General features: G+C 42.4%; 1 protein-coding gene across 8 annotated transcripts in view; it reads left to right on the top strand.

Moving 5' to 3' along the window:
• Positions 1-16,934, top strand: part of LOC133379761 (cholesterol transporter ABCA5-like) — a 139,649-nt gene that overhangs the window by 52,042 nt on the left and 70,673 nt on the right. For 7 of the 8 annotated variants that reach the window (XM_061615637.1, XM_061615635.1, XM_061615636.1 and 4 more), the window contains 3 exons: positions 4,352-4,524; positions 15,463-15,590; positions 15,921-16,058. The exons of the other annotated variant lie outside the window; for it this stretch is intronic. In XM_061615637.1, the coding sequence (XP_061471621.1) occupies positions 4,352-4,524; positions 15,463-15,590; positions 15,921-16,058 (439 nt within the window). The remainder of the gene's footprint in view (positions 1-4,351; positions 4,525-15,462; positions 15,591-15,920; positions 16,059-16,934) is intronic. 8 annotated transcript variants of the gene reach the window in all.

Genomic DNA, 16,934 nt, shown 5'->3' with positions numbered 1-16,934 from the left:
CGGAGAGCAGCTTTAGATTCTATATCCCAGCTCCACCTTTGGCATAAACTGGCTTTTCTGAGTATAGATTGTAAGCTACTAGGGAGAATCCAGCAGTTCCACGTAGTTTACATGTTAGAGTTATCTCAGGTGGGAACCTCTGGGATCCTATTGCTGTGATAAAGGGAGTGTGTCAGGGTGCTTGTTAGCACCTCTTTTATTTAACCTGTATCTCAATGATATAGTCTCCTTCCTCTCTAGTTCAGAGTTCTCCTTCGTATAAGGGATATGAGTATCTCTGTCAAATATTCAGGTGGGGATGTGGAGACTTCTAAGGGCTTTAGGATCTTATTGTGTCAGGAAATCACTACAAGTTAACTATGCCAAAACAAAGAGCTTAGTTTTTGGGGAGAGAAGGAAGAAATATCTATGGCAATTGGATAGCCAGATGTGTAAGGAAGTTCATATTTTTAAATATTTGGGTATAATGTTCTGCATACTCTTTGATAAACCATGTAACTGCTAATGCTATTTTCCACTTTTTGGTTGGACCAGGTGGGATGATGGTGACTTCTTTGTTACAGCTTTATAAGGGCAAACAACTTCCCTAGATGCTGTACTGGGCACCTGTGTGGGCCCAATCAGGCATTACAGTGTTGGAATCAGTACAACATAAGTTCTTATCCAAAGTTTTGAGAGTACCTAGATTTACCATTAAGGCAGTTGCCCAATTAGAGACAGCTTGTTATTGAATGCGGATGCTTGCCCAGAAAGCAGCCATGGCCTTTTTGCTTAAGATAGATTCAAAGCTTGGAAAAGTTACTTTTTTTGAACTACACCTCCCATCAGCCCCAGCCAGGATGGCCACTGGATTGGGCTGATGGGAGTTGTAGTTCAAAAAAGTAACTTTTCCAAGCTCTGGATAGATTTTCAGCTGGCTCCACATCTGGTTTTATTGGCATATGAGGACATGGGAAGCGATTCTTGGACAAGTATGATGTGCACACTTATTTCATTGTTGTGCTTTTTGTTAGCCCACGTAGTTATGAGGAGCTATGATGACCAAGGGGAGGTCTTTAGATAACTGATTTTCAGACCACTACAGCACTCAGTGCAGAGCTTGGAAGATTACTTTTAAAAAGTAATAAATTACAGTTACAGTTACATGGCCCAAAAAAGTAGTAATTACTGTTACAATTACAATTGCTCTGAAAGTAACTGATTACTTTACAGTTCCTCCAAAGTAATCACTACAATTACATTTCAGTTACTTAAAAAAAACCGCCTACAAGGTGCTAACCTTGGCTGCTGCACATATAAGTAGCCTAAAACAACATTAAAAATAAACAAACACATACAGAGATAGTAGAATAATTATTTTTATTCATAAGATAGCAATGGTGGTCTCTCCGCTGGTAAGGGTGGTGGGGAGGGAGGCAGAGGCCACTACTCAGATCTTAGCACGTCAAACAAAGTGCAACCCCTCCCACTCAGCCAGCAAGCATAATCTCTCTCACTTAACCACCTCCCAGACCCTGCCCTGCCACCACCTAAGGGACACTCACTCAAGCAAACATTTTCCCCTGAGATGCAAAAAAGTTAAAATACTGCAAATGCAGCACAGTAGCCAGAGAGGGTGGTGGAGGCCACTTTGTGTGCCAAGTGCAAGCACAATATTCTCTCTTTCTCTCTCTCTCACTCACTCACTCACTCACTCACTCACACGTCATCTTTCACCTCCACAGTTCTTTATCTCCATTCTGCTGCTGCCTCCTTCTCCTCCTTTATCCATGTTCTTGACCTCCGGATCCTTTCCCCTCCACTCCATTCTTCACCATCACTAACCGTTTTTTTAAAAAAATGTTTTTTCCACTCCACCCCATCTCTCTGCCTCCTCCCTTGTCGCCTCCTACCCACCCACAGAGCATGAGGAAAGAGAGGCACTGCACAGAAGCCCAGTTTGAGGCACATAATTTTCATCCACAAATCAGAGGAGCAGAAGACTTCCCCTGCTCCCCCCCAAGTAATGCCCAAAAGTAATTCTGGAAACATTACAATTACTCCACAAAAGTAGTAAAATTACTCCTAGTTCTATTACAATCAAAATGTAAAGGAATTACCCACTCCTTACTCAAAAAAGTAATGAATTACAAGTAATTCGTTACTTGTAACTAGTTACTTCCAAGCTCTGACTCAGTATGTGGTGCCTCTCCAGTATAATCCTTTGTCTCCCTTCCTGGAAAGGTGCTTCCATATTTGTCTCTTATTTGCTCACATGAGTTGAGATGGCTCCTGACTAAATGCAGACTGAATTCCTTACAACTGAAGAGACATTTTGGGGCTCAGTATAATGTGGCTAGATATTGTTCAGCTGGATGCCTGAAGATAGAAAACCTGGTACACTTTTTAACAGAATACTCCTTCTGTTTAGATTTGAGGATGCGAGAACTTGAGCCCTTAACTGTAGGAATCAGTAACAATTCCCCTCTAAGTATAATTCTATTCCTGTTGACTGCTACAGATTACCACACGTCATATCGAACAGCCAAATTTGTCAGATTGTCTCTAGGGAAGCAAAAGTCGTTAATTGTTTTAATATACATTAACCCATTGAGTCTTTGTAATGAAATTAGATATTATTAGTTAATGTGTTTTGTATGCACTTATTTTGGTGTTATCTTATTGTTTTTATTATGTAATGTGTATGGCTTGATTGGTCAATGAACAATCAATTTGGACATACGGAAAAAATAAGAAGTGCAGATCTTTACAAAATGGTCACATATAATCTTTCAGAAGTGTAAGACTTTCTCATTTGAGGATAATGATGGTGTGATACTTTGATGTCCAGAAGCTCAAAATGTGGATTCATCCTCACCAAAAAGCCCAGGTGGTTTAGGGGCAAGCTGGAATTTTCTGCATATTATTAGTTAAGGAAGAGTATTTTTAGTTCTTTTAATAGCAGATTGATTTGGGTATATTTCATATTCAGGGGCATGATCCAGTTGTTGTGGGCACAACATTTATGTGTGTGTGTAGGAATTTGTTTACAGTCTCCTCCGTGCTGCTTCTGCACACATGCAAGCAGACACTACATCACTGTGGAGAATGGAAGGTCTGTGCAGTCTTCCCTAATCTCCAGTGTAAGTTACGTATGGAGCTCAAATAACTAGCATCAAGAAAAGAGAGAGCTCTGGGGAAAGATAAGGGAGACATATGCATATCTCCCAATCCCAATAATGCATCAGCATGATAAGGAGAAGCCAGGAGATAGATGGGACTCTTTTGAGCCATCTCTGTATGTACAGATAGTGTACCCATGGGAAAATGAATTACTTGCTTGTTTTTCAGTGTTGTAAACAAGCTTTAAAATCTGTAATCTAGTAACACTAAGGTTCTTCAATTTTTTTACAATTTTTTTTACAAAATTTAATATATTCATAAGTCAGTTTATTCAGTCATATTACATCAGATGATTTCTCCCACAGCAATTTCAGTGTGAATACTTTTATGTGTGCCTTGATAGTAACTAGTCACATCCTGAAAAAATGTTTAAAAAGAAGTTCCACTAAGTGGTGAATTGCAATCTGTACACATGATAGAGCATTCACAAGGAAACAGTCTTGTTAAATTGTGTAATCAATTCTCATATTTGGCTGCAAGCCATCTCAGGCTTAACACATGATCTTTGGGGAACACAATTCTGCATCATATTCTAACAATCCAAATAAAAGAGAGGGATCCACTGAAGAAAAACAAGTGATTGTCTCAATTTCATTATATCTTTGGAAAGGGACAGGCAGTTCTTGCTTTGAGAGTGGCTAAAGTGCCATATATAATTGAAACACAATACAAGATCACGTGGACTGCTGTCTCAGTGCAGCTGTTTACAGGCTTGTACTATTAGTATGGAGATGAATGAAATAGTTCTTTAATGACCTGTTATTCAAAACAAGTATGGGTAGAAGACAGAATGCAGCCAATTTCCAGTGGATCGCTTAGTATACAGTTTGAGGGAATTCTTGCAAAGTATGCTTGACCATGTGGATCTTGTTCTGATCTAGCAGGGCCTTCCTTTGTTCTTGTGGAAGAGTCCATACTCAGGATTACTTAATACAGGTCAATTACGTCTTAAAATATCTTGAATATGTGCTTGTGTTTAGTAAATTTAATACAGATTGGTAGACTGTTGGGTTTCTAGTAAAACAAAGCAAAACCGCTTAATATTTTTTTTACAATTAAGTGATATACAAATTCTGTTAAATAAAAGACTATGGAAGACTGATACCAACCTACCCCTGTTCTAAAGGTCAGAATTATTTACAGCAGTTTGCACCAGCTTGACATATACTTAACTTTCTTTTTATTTCAGGATCTTGCTATTCACAGTGTTTCTTGGTGTTGAGATTTATATGTTTAATATGTATCAACAATACTTCAAAAATGCAGTGGTCCCTATTACATTCTCTCCAGATTTGTATTTTCTTAAACCAAATGAAACTCATCATAAATACAAAACCAGTCTCCTTATTCAAAACTTCACTGGTAAGAAATGAATAATTACATTTCAATTTCTTTGCTTTTATTCATTTGAACTTTTGGCATTTCCATTTACTAATCATATGATGTACAGTGGGAATAAACTGAAAGTCTACTGAGGTTTAAGAATAATCAGTGCAATGAATACTGGCAGAAGGCAGATGGAAATAGCAGCCCTCCAACAAGTCTGGTTTAGTTCCCCTCCCCTTCATTCACAAATGAATTAAAGAACATGTTTTTAGCATTGCATTTGGTCCCCTTAGCGGAACAGATTTTAAATAGTTTGATATCTGAATAATGGAAGACCAAAAGATTATCTTTATCCGTAGAAGGACAGGGGGAATGCGACCCTGTTGTTCTTACTTGATCTCTTGGTGACTTTTGATACTATTGACCGTGGTGTCCTTCTGAACCGACTTGGTGAGATGGGATATTGGTGAGATGGTGAATGAAACTGAGGTTATCATTATTTGGACACATAATGAGAAGACACGATTCACTAGAAAACACAATAATGCCTGGAAAAACAGAAGGGAGTAGAAAAAGCGGAAGGCCAAACAAGAGATGGATTGATTCCATAAAGGAAGCCACAGACCTGAACTTACAAGATCTGAACAGGGTGGTTCATGACAGATGCTCTTGGAGGTCGTTGATTCATAGGGTCGCCATAAGTCATAGTCGACTTGAAGGCACATAACAACAACAAATTGCTTTTTAATACGTTTTTAAAGCTTTTTTTACAAAATGTTTTAAAGACATTTTGTTTTAATATATTTTAATGTCTGTTTTTATGATGTTTTATAGTGTTTTTGTTTGCCACCCTGGGCTCCTACTGGGAGGAAGGGTGGGATATAAATTTAATAAATAAATAAGTAAAATAAAAGTAGCCTTATTGTAGTTCTGCTGGTTGGAAAGGGTGAAGAAGGAAGCATCTTTCTGCAAATCTTTTACAACTACAGGCTATCAAAACGGTATATAGCCCTCTGGCTGCTTGTCAGGGGTTTACTCCATCTTTCTCTCCTGCATGTAAGATGATCCCAGGTGGCACTTGAGCTCCACCTTGTGGATGAATGCAGAATAACACGCTGTTTGATTTTTTTGCAAAGTCATCTAGTCCCTCCTTATGTAGATAGGCCAGTTCTTTATTCTCTTCACCAAAGTGGTTGTCTCAGCACTCTCTGTTCCTTCCTAGGATTCAGGCCTGTATCTTTGTGTGTTCTTTAACTCCATTGAGTTACTTGTTGTGTGTCCTTCCTTTGTTCTTCATTTTTTCTTGTTTTTTTTTAAAAGCCCGCTTTTTCTCTGGATTGCTTTGCAGCCTTCCCCCTCAGTTAGACCCCTGTTTCCCTCTGCTTAAGTGGCCTCAACCTGATTTGCACCCTCACCCTTCCTTTGGCCTGCTTAATTCAGTGCTGCCGGGCTCGCCTTCCCACCCTTCAATCACCCATTTTAGTTCAGCATCCAGTGTTCTCTGCCTCCACATCACCCTTCTGACTTCCTTTAACATTTTGTTTGTCTTCAGCTTCAGCTCTCCTGGTTTTCCTCATTTACCTCCTCATTCCCCCCCCCCCACAAAAACAGCTTTATTCCCAGAGATGAGGAAAGCTCTCTGGAAGCACCCATTGACCTGCTTGATCAGTTAAGCACACTCTCGCTCCAAGGCCATGGAGAAAGCCAAGGAAAAGACTGCTGACCCCCACCAGAAAATGGAAGCTTCTGCAACAGACACTGCCATCCCCAGCCTCTGATGCTCAAAGTTTAACACAGTCAGAGGCTGCAGCCAGCCCCCATCACCACTTGAATGGGTGTGTGTGTGACTTGACATCAAATGAAGCAGTGGGCAGGGAGACTATGGCCAGTACTAGGTCCCCGGCACCACCCTCACTGGCACCTTTTACTACTCAAGGTTTGTGTGCAAGAGCACAGGCAAGCACTAGAGTCATGTTGTTTCTTGCAAGCAGATCTTAGGTCACCGGCAGCAGTCTTAGGACTCATGGTTTCGACCTTCCAAATAACTCCATGGGCATGACACCAATCTTGCCCCCTATAGGGGGCACTGCAAGATTTCTACAAGATGTCATGTACAGGTATCCGTTCCACCTACAGTCCACAATTTCCTACTGTGGTGGCTACAGAAAGGCAACTTACACAGAGGGGTACCCATACAGGATCCTCCCCAAACATTGGTGACTTCAGATGGCAGCCTATCAAGCTGGGGGACCATTTGCAACAGGAGTATAGCGCAAGTGGTGTGGTCTCCAGAGGAGACCCTTATCCCCATCAGTCTCCTGGAACTATAAGCGATTCACCTGGCACTTTAGTTCTTTGCCCATTCCAAATGCCTGCGTGCAGTCTTGGAGAGGACTGACAGCATGACTGCCTAGGGGGCATATGGTCAATGTGACTACAGCTGGAGGCCTCCGAGCTGCTCAACTGGGCCGAAACCCATTTAGTTTCACTTATGGTGGAACATCTGAAAGGGGAGTGCAACATTCAGGCAGACTGGCTCAGTCGTGCACAGGTTCAACAAAGGGAATGGAAACTCCACCCTCTGATGTTCCAGACCATCATACACCACTTGCCCACGTAGACCTGTTTGCCTCACAGCAGAACACCCAGGTCAAGAGGTTTTTCTTCAGGTACATTGATCTGTCAGTGGAAGCAGTGGATGTTGTTGTATCGCCTTGGCCCAGGGGTCTCTTGTATGCCTTCCCACCGATCCCCCCATTATCCAGGGTACTCCAGAATCTCAGGGAAGAGAGGGCAGCAATCTTACTGGTAGCTCCATTTTGGCCTCGGAGGCCCTGGTTTTCAGAAATCCTGGATCTGCAATCACACATGGAGATTGCCTCACAGAAGGGACCTTCTCTCTCAGGACTGGCTTCTTCATCCAGATCCAGCATGGCTAGACCTTCATATGTGGCTATTGAGAGGAAGAGACTGCTAAAGGTGGATCTCTTTCCTGAAGTTATCAATACCATGATGGCGTTTTGTTAGTTGTCCATACTTCAACTATACGAAAGCACATGGGAAGTGTTTTCTTCATGGTGTGCTAAGAAAAGGATAGCACATTGAAAGCATATGTCAAGGAAGTCTTGTCATTTCTTCAGGATGGCATTTCTTGGGACTCAGACCTCAACACCCTTCGGCATCATGCATCAGCCTATCCTCCAACCTCTCTAAATGTCAGGACAAGCCATTGGGGATACACCCCTTTCTCAAGTGCTTTTTGAGGGGAGCCATGCTGTCTGCAGCCCCTACTCAGCACAGGTTCCCTTCTTGGGATTTGCTTAAGGTCTTAACATTACAATGCCCCCTTTCGAACCTCTAAACTCAGTTTTGCTCTGCCTCCTCTTGCTTAAAGTGTTGTTCCTGGTGGCTGTCACCTCTGCTAGGAGGGTATCCAAGCTCAATGCACTGTCAGTGGACAAACCCTTTTGCACTTTTCATAAGACCAGAGTGGTACTCCGGATAGTTCTATCATTCTGACCTAAAATCCTGTCTTCATTTCACTACCAGCAGGAACTTATCCTACCTTCATTCTGTCCTTCTTCAGTTCACCCCAAGGAGAAGGCATGGTATTTTCTTGGCATGAGAAGAGTCCTCAAGGTATACATCACTTGGACCAAGTCCACCTGTTGCCCTATTTGTTTTGTTCCACCCCTCTTCTTTGGGGAAGATGTCTACTACCACTTTAACAAGATGGATCGGGGCATGTATAGACTTGGCTTACCACTCTCTAAATCTGACACCTCCATCAAAAATTCTAGTGCACTCCACCAGAACTGTGGCCACCTCAGTGGCCTTTTCGATTCATGCATCCCTGCTGGAAGTGTGCAGGACTGCCACATTGGCATCGCCAAATACATTAAGCAAGCACTGTAAGATCAACACCTATGCCTTGGCTGAGGCAGCCTCTGGGAGATGGGTACTACATCATATCCTGCCAGATCGCTAAGTACTCTATTCCTACACAAGTCTAATTAGCCTCCCTACATGGACCAGCTGTGGCATGTCCCACCTGAGATCATCTTACATGCATGGGTGAAGGGACCTTTGGTCTTACTGTGAAACAGTCTTCTACATACATGTAAAGATGATCTCAGGACCTTTCCCTATACTGTGTTGGTCTAACTTCCTCTTTGTTGAGTTCATCTAACTATCCTATCATTGCATGTTGTGTTTATGAGCAGAAAGTGCAGTATTTGTTGTTTGTGTTTTCGCTGTTACTTTGTTCTTGCCTTGGCTTGCCATAAAGGAACTGAACTCTCTACGTAGGGAGGGTCTAGATGACTTTGCAAAAATCAAACAGCATGTTATTCTGCCTTCAACCACAAGGTGGAGCTCAAATCTCACCTGAGATAATCTTTACATACATGTAGAAGACCATTTCACGGTAAGACCAAAGGTCCCTTTTTATCATCTGAAAGCACAACAAGTCTTGGAGGGCCATTTTGAACCTAAGGTTATTAAACCAGTTCATGTCTTACTGAAAATTCAGGATGCAGTCCCTTCTGATCAGCAGTGAAGCCCTGCAGCCTCTGGACTTCCTTGCTTGGATTGACCTGAAAGAAGCTTATCTACATGTTCTGATCCGCTGCCAGTACAGGAGATATCTTTATTTTACTGATGGACTTGATCATTTTCAGTATTAGGCAATGTCCTTTGGTCTGTCATGAGTTCTGAGGATTTTTACGAAGATCATGGTCACCCTGATGGTGCATCTTCTCCTGCAGAGTGTTCATATTTATTCCTACCTAGACAACTTGATTTGCTCCCCTGTCATTGCGGGACATTCATCTCACCCTGCAGACTCTGGCCTCTCATGGTTTTCTAGTTAATGAGATCAAGAGCTACCTGATTTCTTCTCAGCGGCTTCAGCATCTGGTGCGACCTTAGACAACTACAACTCTCTTGATTTCTCTTTCTCTAGAATGGATAGAGAGAGCCAGTGTGGTGTAGTGGTTAAGGTGTTGTACTATGACCTGGGAGACCAAGGTTCGAATCCCCACATAGCCATGAAGCTCACTGGGTGACCTTGGGCCAGTCACTGCCTCTCAGCCTCATGAAAACCCTATTCATAGGGTTGCCATAAGTCAGAATCGACTTGAAGGCAGTACATTTAGAATGGATAGAGGCCATCAGGGAGACCACTATAACTGGTTTCTTCCGCTTCAGATCTAAGGCTCTGGGTCTGTTTATTTCTACAATTCAGATTGTACCATGGGCATGCCATCATACTTGTGCTGTACAATTGTTCCTGCTTCTGTACCAACAGGATATCATGTGCACCAGGCCTCACATGCTACGTCTTCTTCTGGCTCCCAGAGTCTTCATTTGAGGAGTTCACTGTCCAACCAGCAGAATGGGCTTCCCTTCTGAGAACCCAAACAAATTGTGATCACCACAGATGCAAGTCTTCACAGCTGGTAGGCCCTCTGTGCATCAGAGAATGTACAGGGTCAGTGGTCCAATTTAGAGGCCAGCACAGTATCACTTGACTAGAGCTCAGGGTAGCCAGATTGGCCATCCAACACTTCATTCCAAGATTCAGACTTTTCCATGTCCTCCTTCATATGGACAACACAATTGTAAAAGTCTATATAAATGAACTGGGGGAGAGGGACAGACACATACTCAAGGAGTCTTCAGGATGAGGATGCTTGCCTGTTCTCAAGGGCTCAGGTCCATCTGGAATTGATCCTGTCCAAACATCTCAACAGCAAGCTGAGTACAACTGTGGACTGGCTGAGTCAATAGCAAGTCTCCCCAGGTGAGTGGATGCTCCATCTGATAGTGTTTGTGAAGATGCAGGTACTCAGCATCTGTTCACTAATTGGCAGATTCCTCAGTTCTGTGTCTGTTATCCTTCAGCCCAAGTGGAAGAGATGAATGTATTGTCAGTCTCTTGGCCTCTGGGACTCCTGTATGCCTTGCCCTCAACAGCTCTCATAACTTGTACCATGAAGAAGATTCAGGAGGAATGGTCCAAACTGGTCTTCATAGTCCTGTTTTGGCCACTCAGCTCAGTGTTCTTGGAGATGCTCAGACTGCCAATAGCTGCTCTGCAAAAACTTCCTCCTCAAATGGATCTTCTGACTCAAGGGCCCATGTGGAATCCAGATCTTACCTGGCTGAGATTGACAATTTGGTGCTTGAGTGGTGCCATATGAGGAAGGTAGGACTATCTGGAGATGTCATAGACACCATCTTGGCCTTCATTTGTCCAACTGGAAAAGTTTTGCATCCTGGTCCTCCCAAAAGCAACTTCAACTTCAAAGGCCAGGATACCACATATCTGGAGTTTTCTCCAAGAAGGGTTCCATGTGGGGCTTAAGAAAAACAGGTTCCTGCTTTATCATCTGTCCTTTCCCTTCGTTCATCATAGTCTGTTGGTTCTCACCCTCTGGTCAAGTGCTTCCTGAAAGGTGTGTTGGCATACTGTCCTCCAGAGGTGCAATATTTTCTTCCTGGAGTCTACATAAGGTCTTGATTGCTCTTCAGTGACCACCTTTTGAACCATTGTGAATGGTCTCTCTTGAGATACATTCCCTTGAAGTCCCTTCTTGGTGGCCATCACTTTGGCTCAGTGAAGTTCAGACTTGAATGCGTTATCTGTGGCAAAACATCTTTGTATATTTCACAACAATAGTGTCATTCTGCACACAGATCCATCATTTGTGCCCAAAGTGAATTTGTCTTTTCATATTCAGCAGGAATTAATTTTGCCTTCCTTTTGTCCAAACCACGTCCACCCTTACAAGAAGGCATGGCACTCTCTCAACATCTAGAGGGGCCTGAAGGTCTGTATTAACCACACGAAGGATTATCTCTTTATATCTTTTCTGTTCCCTGAGAAGAAAAGTTTCTACTTCCACCTTATCCTGCTGGTTGCAAGCTTGCATCGTTAGCTTAGGCCACCTTGAATTTACCTGTTCTTGAGAATATCACTGCGAGGTCAGCGGCGACCACAGCTGCATTCTTGGTGAATGTTCCCATCTTGAAGATTTGCAGGACAGCTACTTGGGCCTTGCCAAATACCTTTACTAGTCACTACAAGATCCTTATGGCTCGGCTGATGCTGCCTTTGGCCAATGTGTACTGCAGCATGTGGATGAGCAGCCAACCCATTGTTATCTCTCCCTAATTGTAGGCTACTTTGGTACATCCCACTTGATGGACTATCATCCAGAGAGGAGGGACTTTGGTCCTTACCTGAAATAAATTTCTCCTGGATGCTAGTCCATCAAATCCCACCATTTGGGGGGGATCAGCTGCAGTTTTCTTTCTATGATTGAATATTATGTTGATTAATGTTTTCTTTCTTAATGTTATGGACCTTCTTTTTTCAGGCTAATTGTTGCTGTTTTTTTCGCCTACTCATCTCCTGCTCCTGTTCTCTTTTTAAAATTATACAGCCACGAGAGTGGCTGTATACTATAGCCAGAGTGGATTTTTCACATTCCACAATGTTAAATTGGAAATACCCCATGCCATTCTGATGCTTCCTATAAGCTCATTTCAAAACAAAATTTATAGTCCTGAACTCAGAAACGCTTGCTTAACAATCCTCTAAATTTTCATTGCGATACACAAAACAGTCAGAGAGAATCGAGAGTTCAAAGTCTAAAATGAGAGAAAAAAAACCCCAGAGCCCTTTTGGACTTTTTTCTCTCAGAGTTCCCATAATCTGTTGAAATTCATTAAAAATCAGCCATGTTCACAGAGTACCTGGAATCCTATTACTGACCTTGCCCCATACTCTGACCTTCATCTTCTGCTGTTTAAAAAGTGCCTGGCTGATTTTTAATTAATTTAAGAAATTTTGCATTGAATGGAATGATAGTGTCGTGCATGCTCAGTAAGAACCAACTGTCAGTGTTCTAAAAGCCAGACTCACAGCTGCTTTGCTTGGCTAATCAGGGGACCATGCCACACCAGATTTTGATTTCACGTGAGACAGTCATGGCTTCCCTCCCAAAATCCTGGGAAGTGTAGTTTGTCAAGGGTGTTGAGAGGAGACTCCTATTCCACTGTCAGAGCTCCAGTGGGCAGAGTGGTTTAACAGTCAGCTGCTCTGATTGAAAGTCTGTGAGAGGAACAGGGCATCTCCTAGCAACTCTCAGCATCCTTCAATAACTACACTTCCCAGGATTTTTTGAGAGAAGCCATGACTGTCCAAAGAGAAATAGAGGCCTGGTGTGGCTGTGGCCAGTGACAGCTTTGGTTTAAATTTGTGTGGGAGGCTACATGTGCCTGCTGTACAATAAACGGTGGGGGAAACACTAACAAGCAATGATACTGTTCACAATGTTTTCCTTTTGGAAAGAAAAGGGGCTTCCCCTCTGTCCAGTGCCCACTCACCCAATCTCCTCCCCTTCCCCTCCTCCTCCCCTACCTGCCCCTCCCCCAGGTCAGTGTTGGACTGCCACCTGGGAGACCAGAGTTCAAACCCCCTCACATGAAGTTCACTGGGTCACCTGGGGCCTGTCACTGCCTCTCAGCCTCAGAGGAAGGCAATGTAAAACCACCTCTGAATACCGCTTACCATGAAAACCCTATTCATAGGGTCGCCATAAGTCGGGATCGACTTGAACACAGTCCATTTCCATTTTCAAACATGATTGCACAGAAATAAATTCCACTGAACTAAAAAAGTATACAAATGATCAAACCCACTTTCCCTTCTTCTCCCTCCCATCCCCTCTCTCTTCCCCCTTCCCTCCCCTTCCTTTGCCCCTCCCTCCCCATTCCCATCCCCTTCCAATCAGCTCCTTCCCCTTCCCCCTCTCCCTCCCCTTCTTTATCCCCATGGTCAGTTTTACTTATCTTAAGCATGATTGCATGGGAGTAAATACCACTAAACTCTATAAGCATGCAAATGATCAAACCTGCCCTCCCCCTTCCTTTGCCCCCCTATAATCTGCTCCTCCTCCTTCCCTCTCCCCCTCCTCCATGGTCACTTTTACCTATCCTAACCATGATTGCATAGGAGTAAATCCCTTTGAACTCAATAAGCATGCAAATGATCAGACCTACCTTTCCCCTCCCCCTCTCCTCTCCCTTCCTCCTCCCCTCTCTGCTTCCTTCTTCCTCTTCCCCTGTCCACCAGCCCTCCCTCCCCCTAGTCAGTTTTACCTACCCTAAGCATGATTTCATGAGAGTAAATCCCATTGAACTCAATAAGCATCCAAATGATCAAACATGTCCTTCTCTTCCCCTCCCCCTCCTTCCTGCTCCCATCCCCCTCCTCCCCTCTGCCCTTCCTCCCCTCCCTTCTCCTCATCCTCTTTCCCTCTCCATCCCCTGTGGTCAGTTTCACCTATCCAAAGCATGATTTTAGGGGAGTAAATCCCACTGAACTCGATAGGCATGCAAATGATCAGTCCATACTCAACAAACTTGCACAGAATCCCATTTCTTACCTCCCGGATTAAAAAGCAGAGAAATTCACTAATAGACAAAAAAACCTTGCGGTTTACAAATGTACCTGTAGTCCACAGACATTTCTATAAAAAGCAGGGAAATTGGGCAGCTATAGTGAATGCACCAGGGGAGCAGGAGACCTGACCTCCTCTCTGAGATATTGGACTGCCCTACAAATGTGTCAAAATGCAAACACAATTTGGATTGGTCTTTCACAGTCCAATCCACTTCCTGTGTAGCTTGGAAGAATTTGTTAAGATGTGCCTCTGAGCATATGATGAGTGGTGGCAACACCTGCAATCAGCCCAGATAATAGAAAGAAGACATGTACTGTGCTGATCTTGTTTTAGCAGGGAGGAAGCAACATTATTAAGACAGTTGATATAGCTCAGATGGTCACTTTAAATATGTCTGATTCACTTTGCAATTTTAGTGACGTTTCCTATAGGAAATCATTTTCTTTTGTTTCTATTTCTGTGAATGTGTGAAGTACAGCAACACTTTGCAAAATTTACACTAAAATAACTCCCAAAATAATTGTGGAATAGTGGCACTGACTATTCTGCAAAATAGTCTCCAGTGGACATCAGGAGTGTCTCAATTTGCACAAGATAAAACAGTGGGAGGTGATTCTAGGTGTGCTGTATGTTTTTAATTGACCATGCTCACCTTGCCTTAAATGAAGTGGTTTAAACATAGCAGGTTGAAAACGTGCATCCTCTTTTTTCCAACAGCTAGAATCATTGCTGAAGGAGCAACATAATGTAATCCGTCTGATTTTACATCCAACTGCAGTTTCAGATTCAACTGTTAATGCACCCAAAATAGAAATAGAACATAACCTCCAATTTGAAACACAAAAGGCTGTCTTCACCATCATATGACATTGACCAATAAAAAGGCTTTGAAAGTAATAAAAATAATTTTGACACAGATTTCTAAGATGAATAATGAGGGAAACATTTTCTAGATTAGATCTCTGTAGAAACATTAGTAACACAGCAAAGAAGCAAAATAAGAAGAACACCAACAAACATACAAAAATATAATTCTCCATCTTTGGAGATGGCAGGTGTTGCCACCACTCACCATATGCTCAGAGGCACATGTTACCAAATTCTTCCAAGCTACACAGGAAGTGGATTGGACTATGAAATACGTTGTGTTTGCATTTTGACAAATTTGTAGGGCAGTCCAATATCTCAGAGAGGAAGCCAGGTCTCCTGCTCCCCTGGTGCATTCACTATAGCTGCCCAATTTCCTTGCTTTTTAACATTTGATAGAAATATCTGTTGGCTATAGGTACGTTCTTAAACCACAAGGTTTTTTGTCTATCCATGAATATTATTTGTAATTGAGGGAGTTTTCCCATTTGTGCTTTTTCTTTTCTTTTTTGTGTGTGCATGGGTTCCAGTGTCCTTCCAACCTTTGAACTCATCATGAAATTTATTTCAGATAAGGGTTAAAGTCCCAGTCTATGATACTGACCTGACAACTTTCTTAATTGTCTTAACCTAGGATCAGACATAGATGACATCATCAGCTCTCTTATGAAGCAGAATATACACACAGAAATATTCAATGGCAGTGATTATGCATCAGTTGCCCCCCACAATGGAGGATTAAATGTATCTCATGCAGGCAAGGTGAGAAGAAATGCAGGTTATATTAAACTCTTCATTCTGTGTGGGCAGTGGGATTGTAATAGACAATTGGGTGAGGGGAGTGAATTCTGCTCCCAGGCAGGTTCTGAATTTGGGGAGGGAGTTCATCTGAGAGACAGGGCAGCAGGTCTTTATCAGCTGTGGCAGTAGCAGTAGCAAGATCAAAGCTCACAGGGATTTTTAATGGCCCAGCCATAATTTTCTTTCCCCTAGACTGTCCTGACTTAATGTTGTTCCATCAACAGGAAAAGTGCTGGGGGGAAAGCATGACAGAGCTTGAGATTTGTAGCTGATATTCTTTTGTTGTTTCAGAGTTACATCTATACAGTTGCCTTCAACCGTACCATGGTGCATTCTTTACCTGTCATGATGAATATCATTAGCAATCTGTATCTCCACAATTTAAATGTAACTGAAAACATCCATGTCTGGAGTAGGTCTTTCTTTCAAGTGAGTATATGCAAAGTCCGAAGGCTGATGTTGTAAAATGAAGTGTTATGGACAAGGCAGCTGTGCAGTTTTTCTGTGCACATATTCCAATTCAAAACAGTTTGGAATTTGTTTGCATTGCAGGGCTTGTGAAGCCCCCAAATCAAGCACAGTTTATGATGGAGAATTTTTTATTTTTCCTGTGGGATCTTTGCTGGGGGTCCTTTAAGTAATCAATGACACAGGCTTAAAGCAAAAAGGTAGGCCTTTATTCTTACAAGCATATGCAGTTTCAGTTCTCCAGAAAGTCTGGAGAGGACTGCAATGAGGTACTGTGTGTACAGATATTTTATACAGTACAGTTACAGCATGTGACAGTAATTAACCAATCCTCTAAGTTCTTCCCCACATAATGTAACAGTTCCTCCCTCTTGCAATATTTTCAACCAACCAGATAACTTTAATAAAATGAATTCATGTATACAGATACCTCCTATCCTATTGTCTTGTCTTCCGAGATTGATGTCAATCTGTCCCCTTGACTGATATTACCAGTATTCTACTGTCATACGTTACTGATTATTTTGTTCCATACATTCCATTCCATCATGGCTTCTGATCAGCCAAGCTGGCCAGGGACATCTCTAGGACATTACAACATGTTCTTTTAAGTGATACCATGATGCAAGGCCAAGTTTGGTTCTCCTTAGAGTGACTGGAAGTTCTATATGAAATTCCACTTATAATTACACTGCTATAGGGAAAGATTAATTTTAAATCACCATATTATATCTGAAAGCCACACAATATAAAGAGTGATTAGGGAACGCAGTAAAGAAAAGGGGTAATTCTGAATCAGCCACTCCTCATCAAATACAGAGGAATGAAGAAGGCAGC

The sequence above is a fragment of the Rhineura floridana genome, chromosome 3 (assembly GCF_030035675.1).
Source record: "Rhineura floridana isolate rRhiFlo1 chromosome 3, rRhiFlo1.hap2, whole genome shotgun sequence".
NCBI classification, from domain to species: Eukaryota; Metazoa; Chordata; class Lepidosauria; order Squamata; family Rhineuridae; genus Rhineura; species Rhineura floridana.
This window is presented reverse-complemented; position numbering and strand designations above follow the sequence as displayed.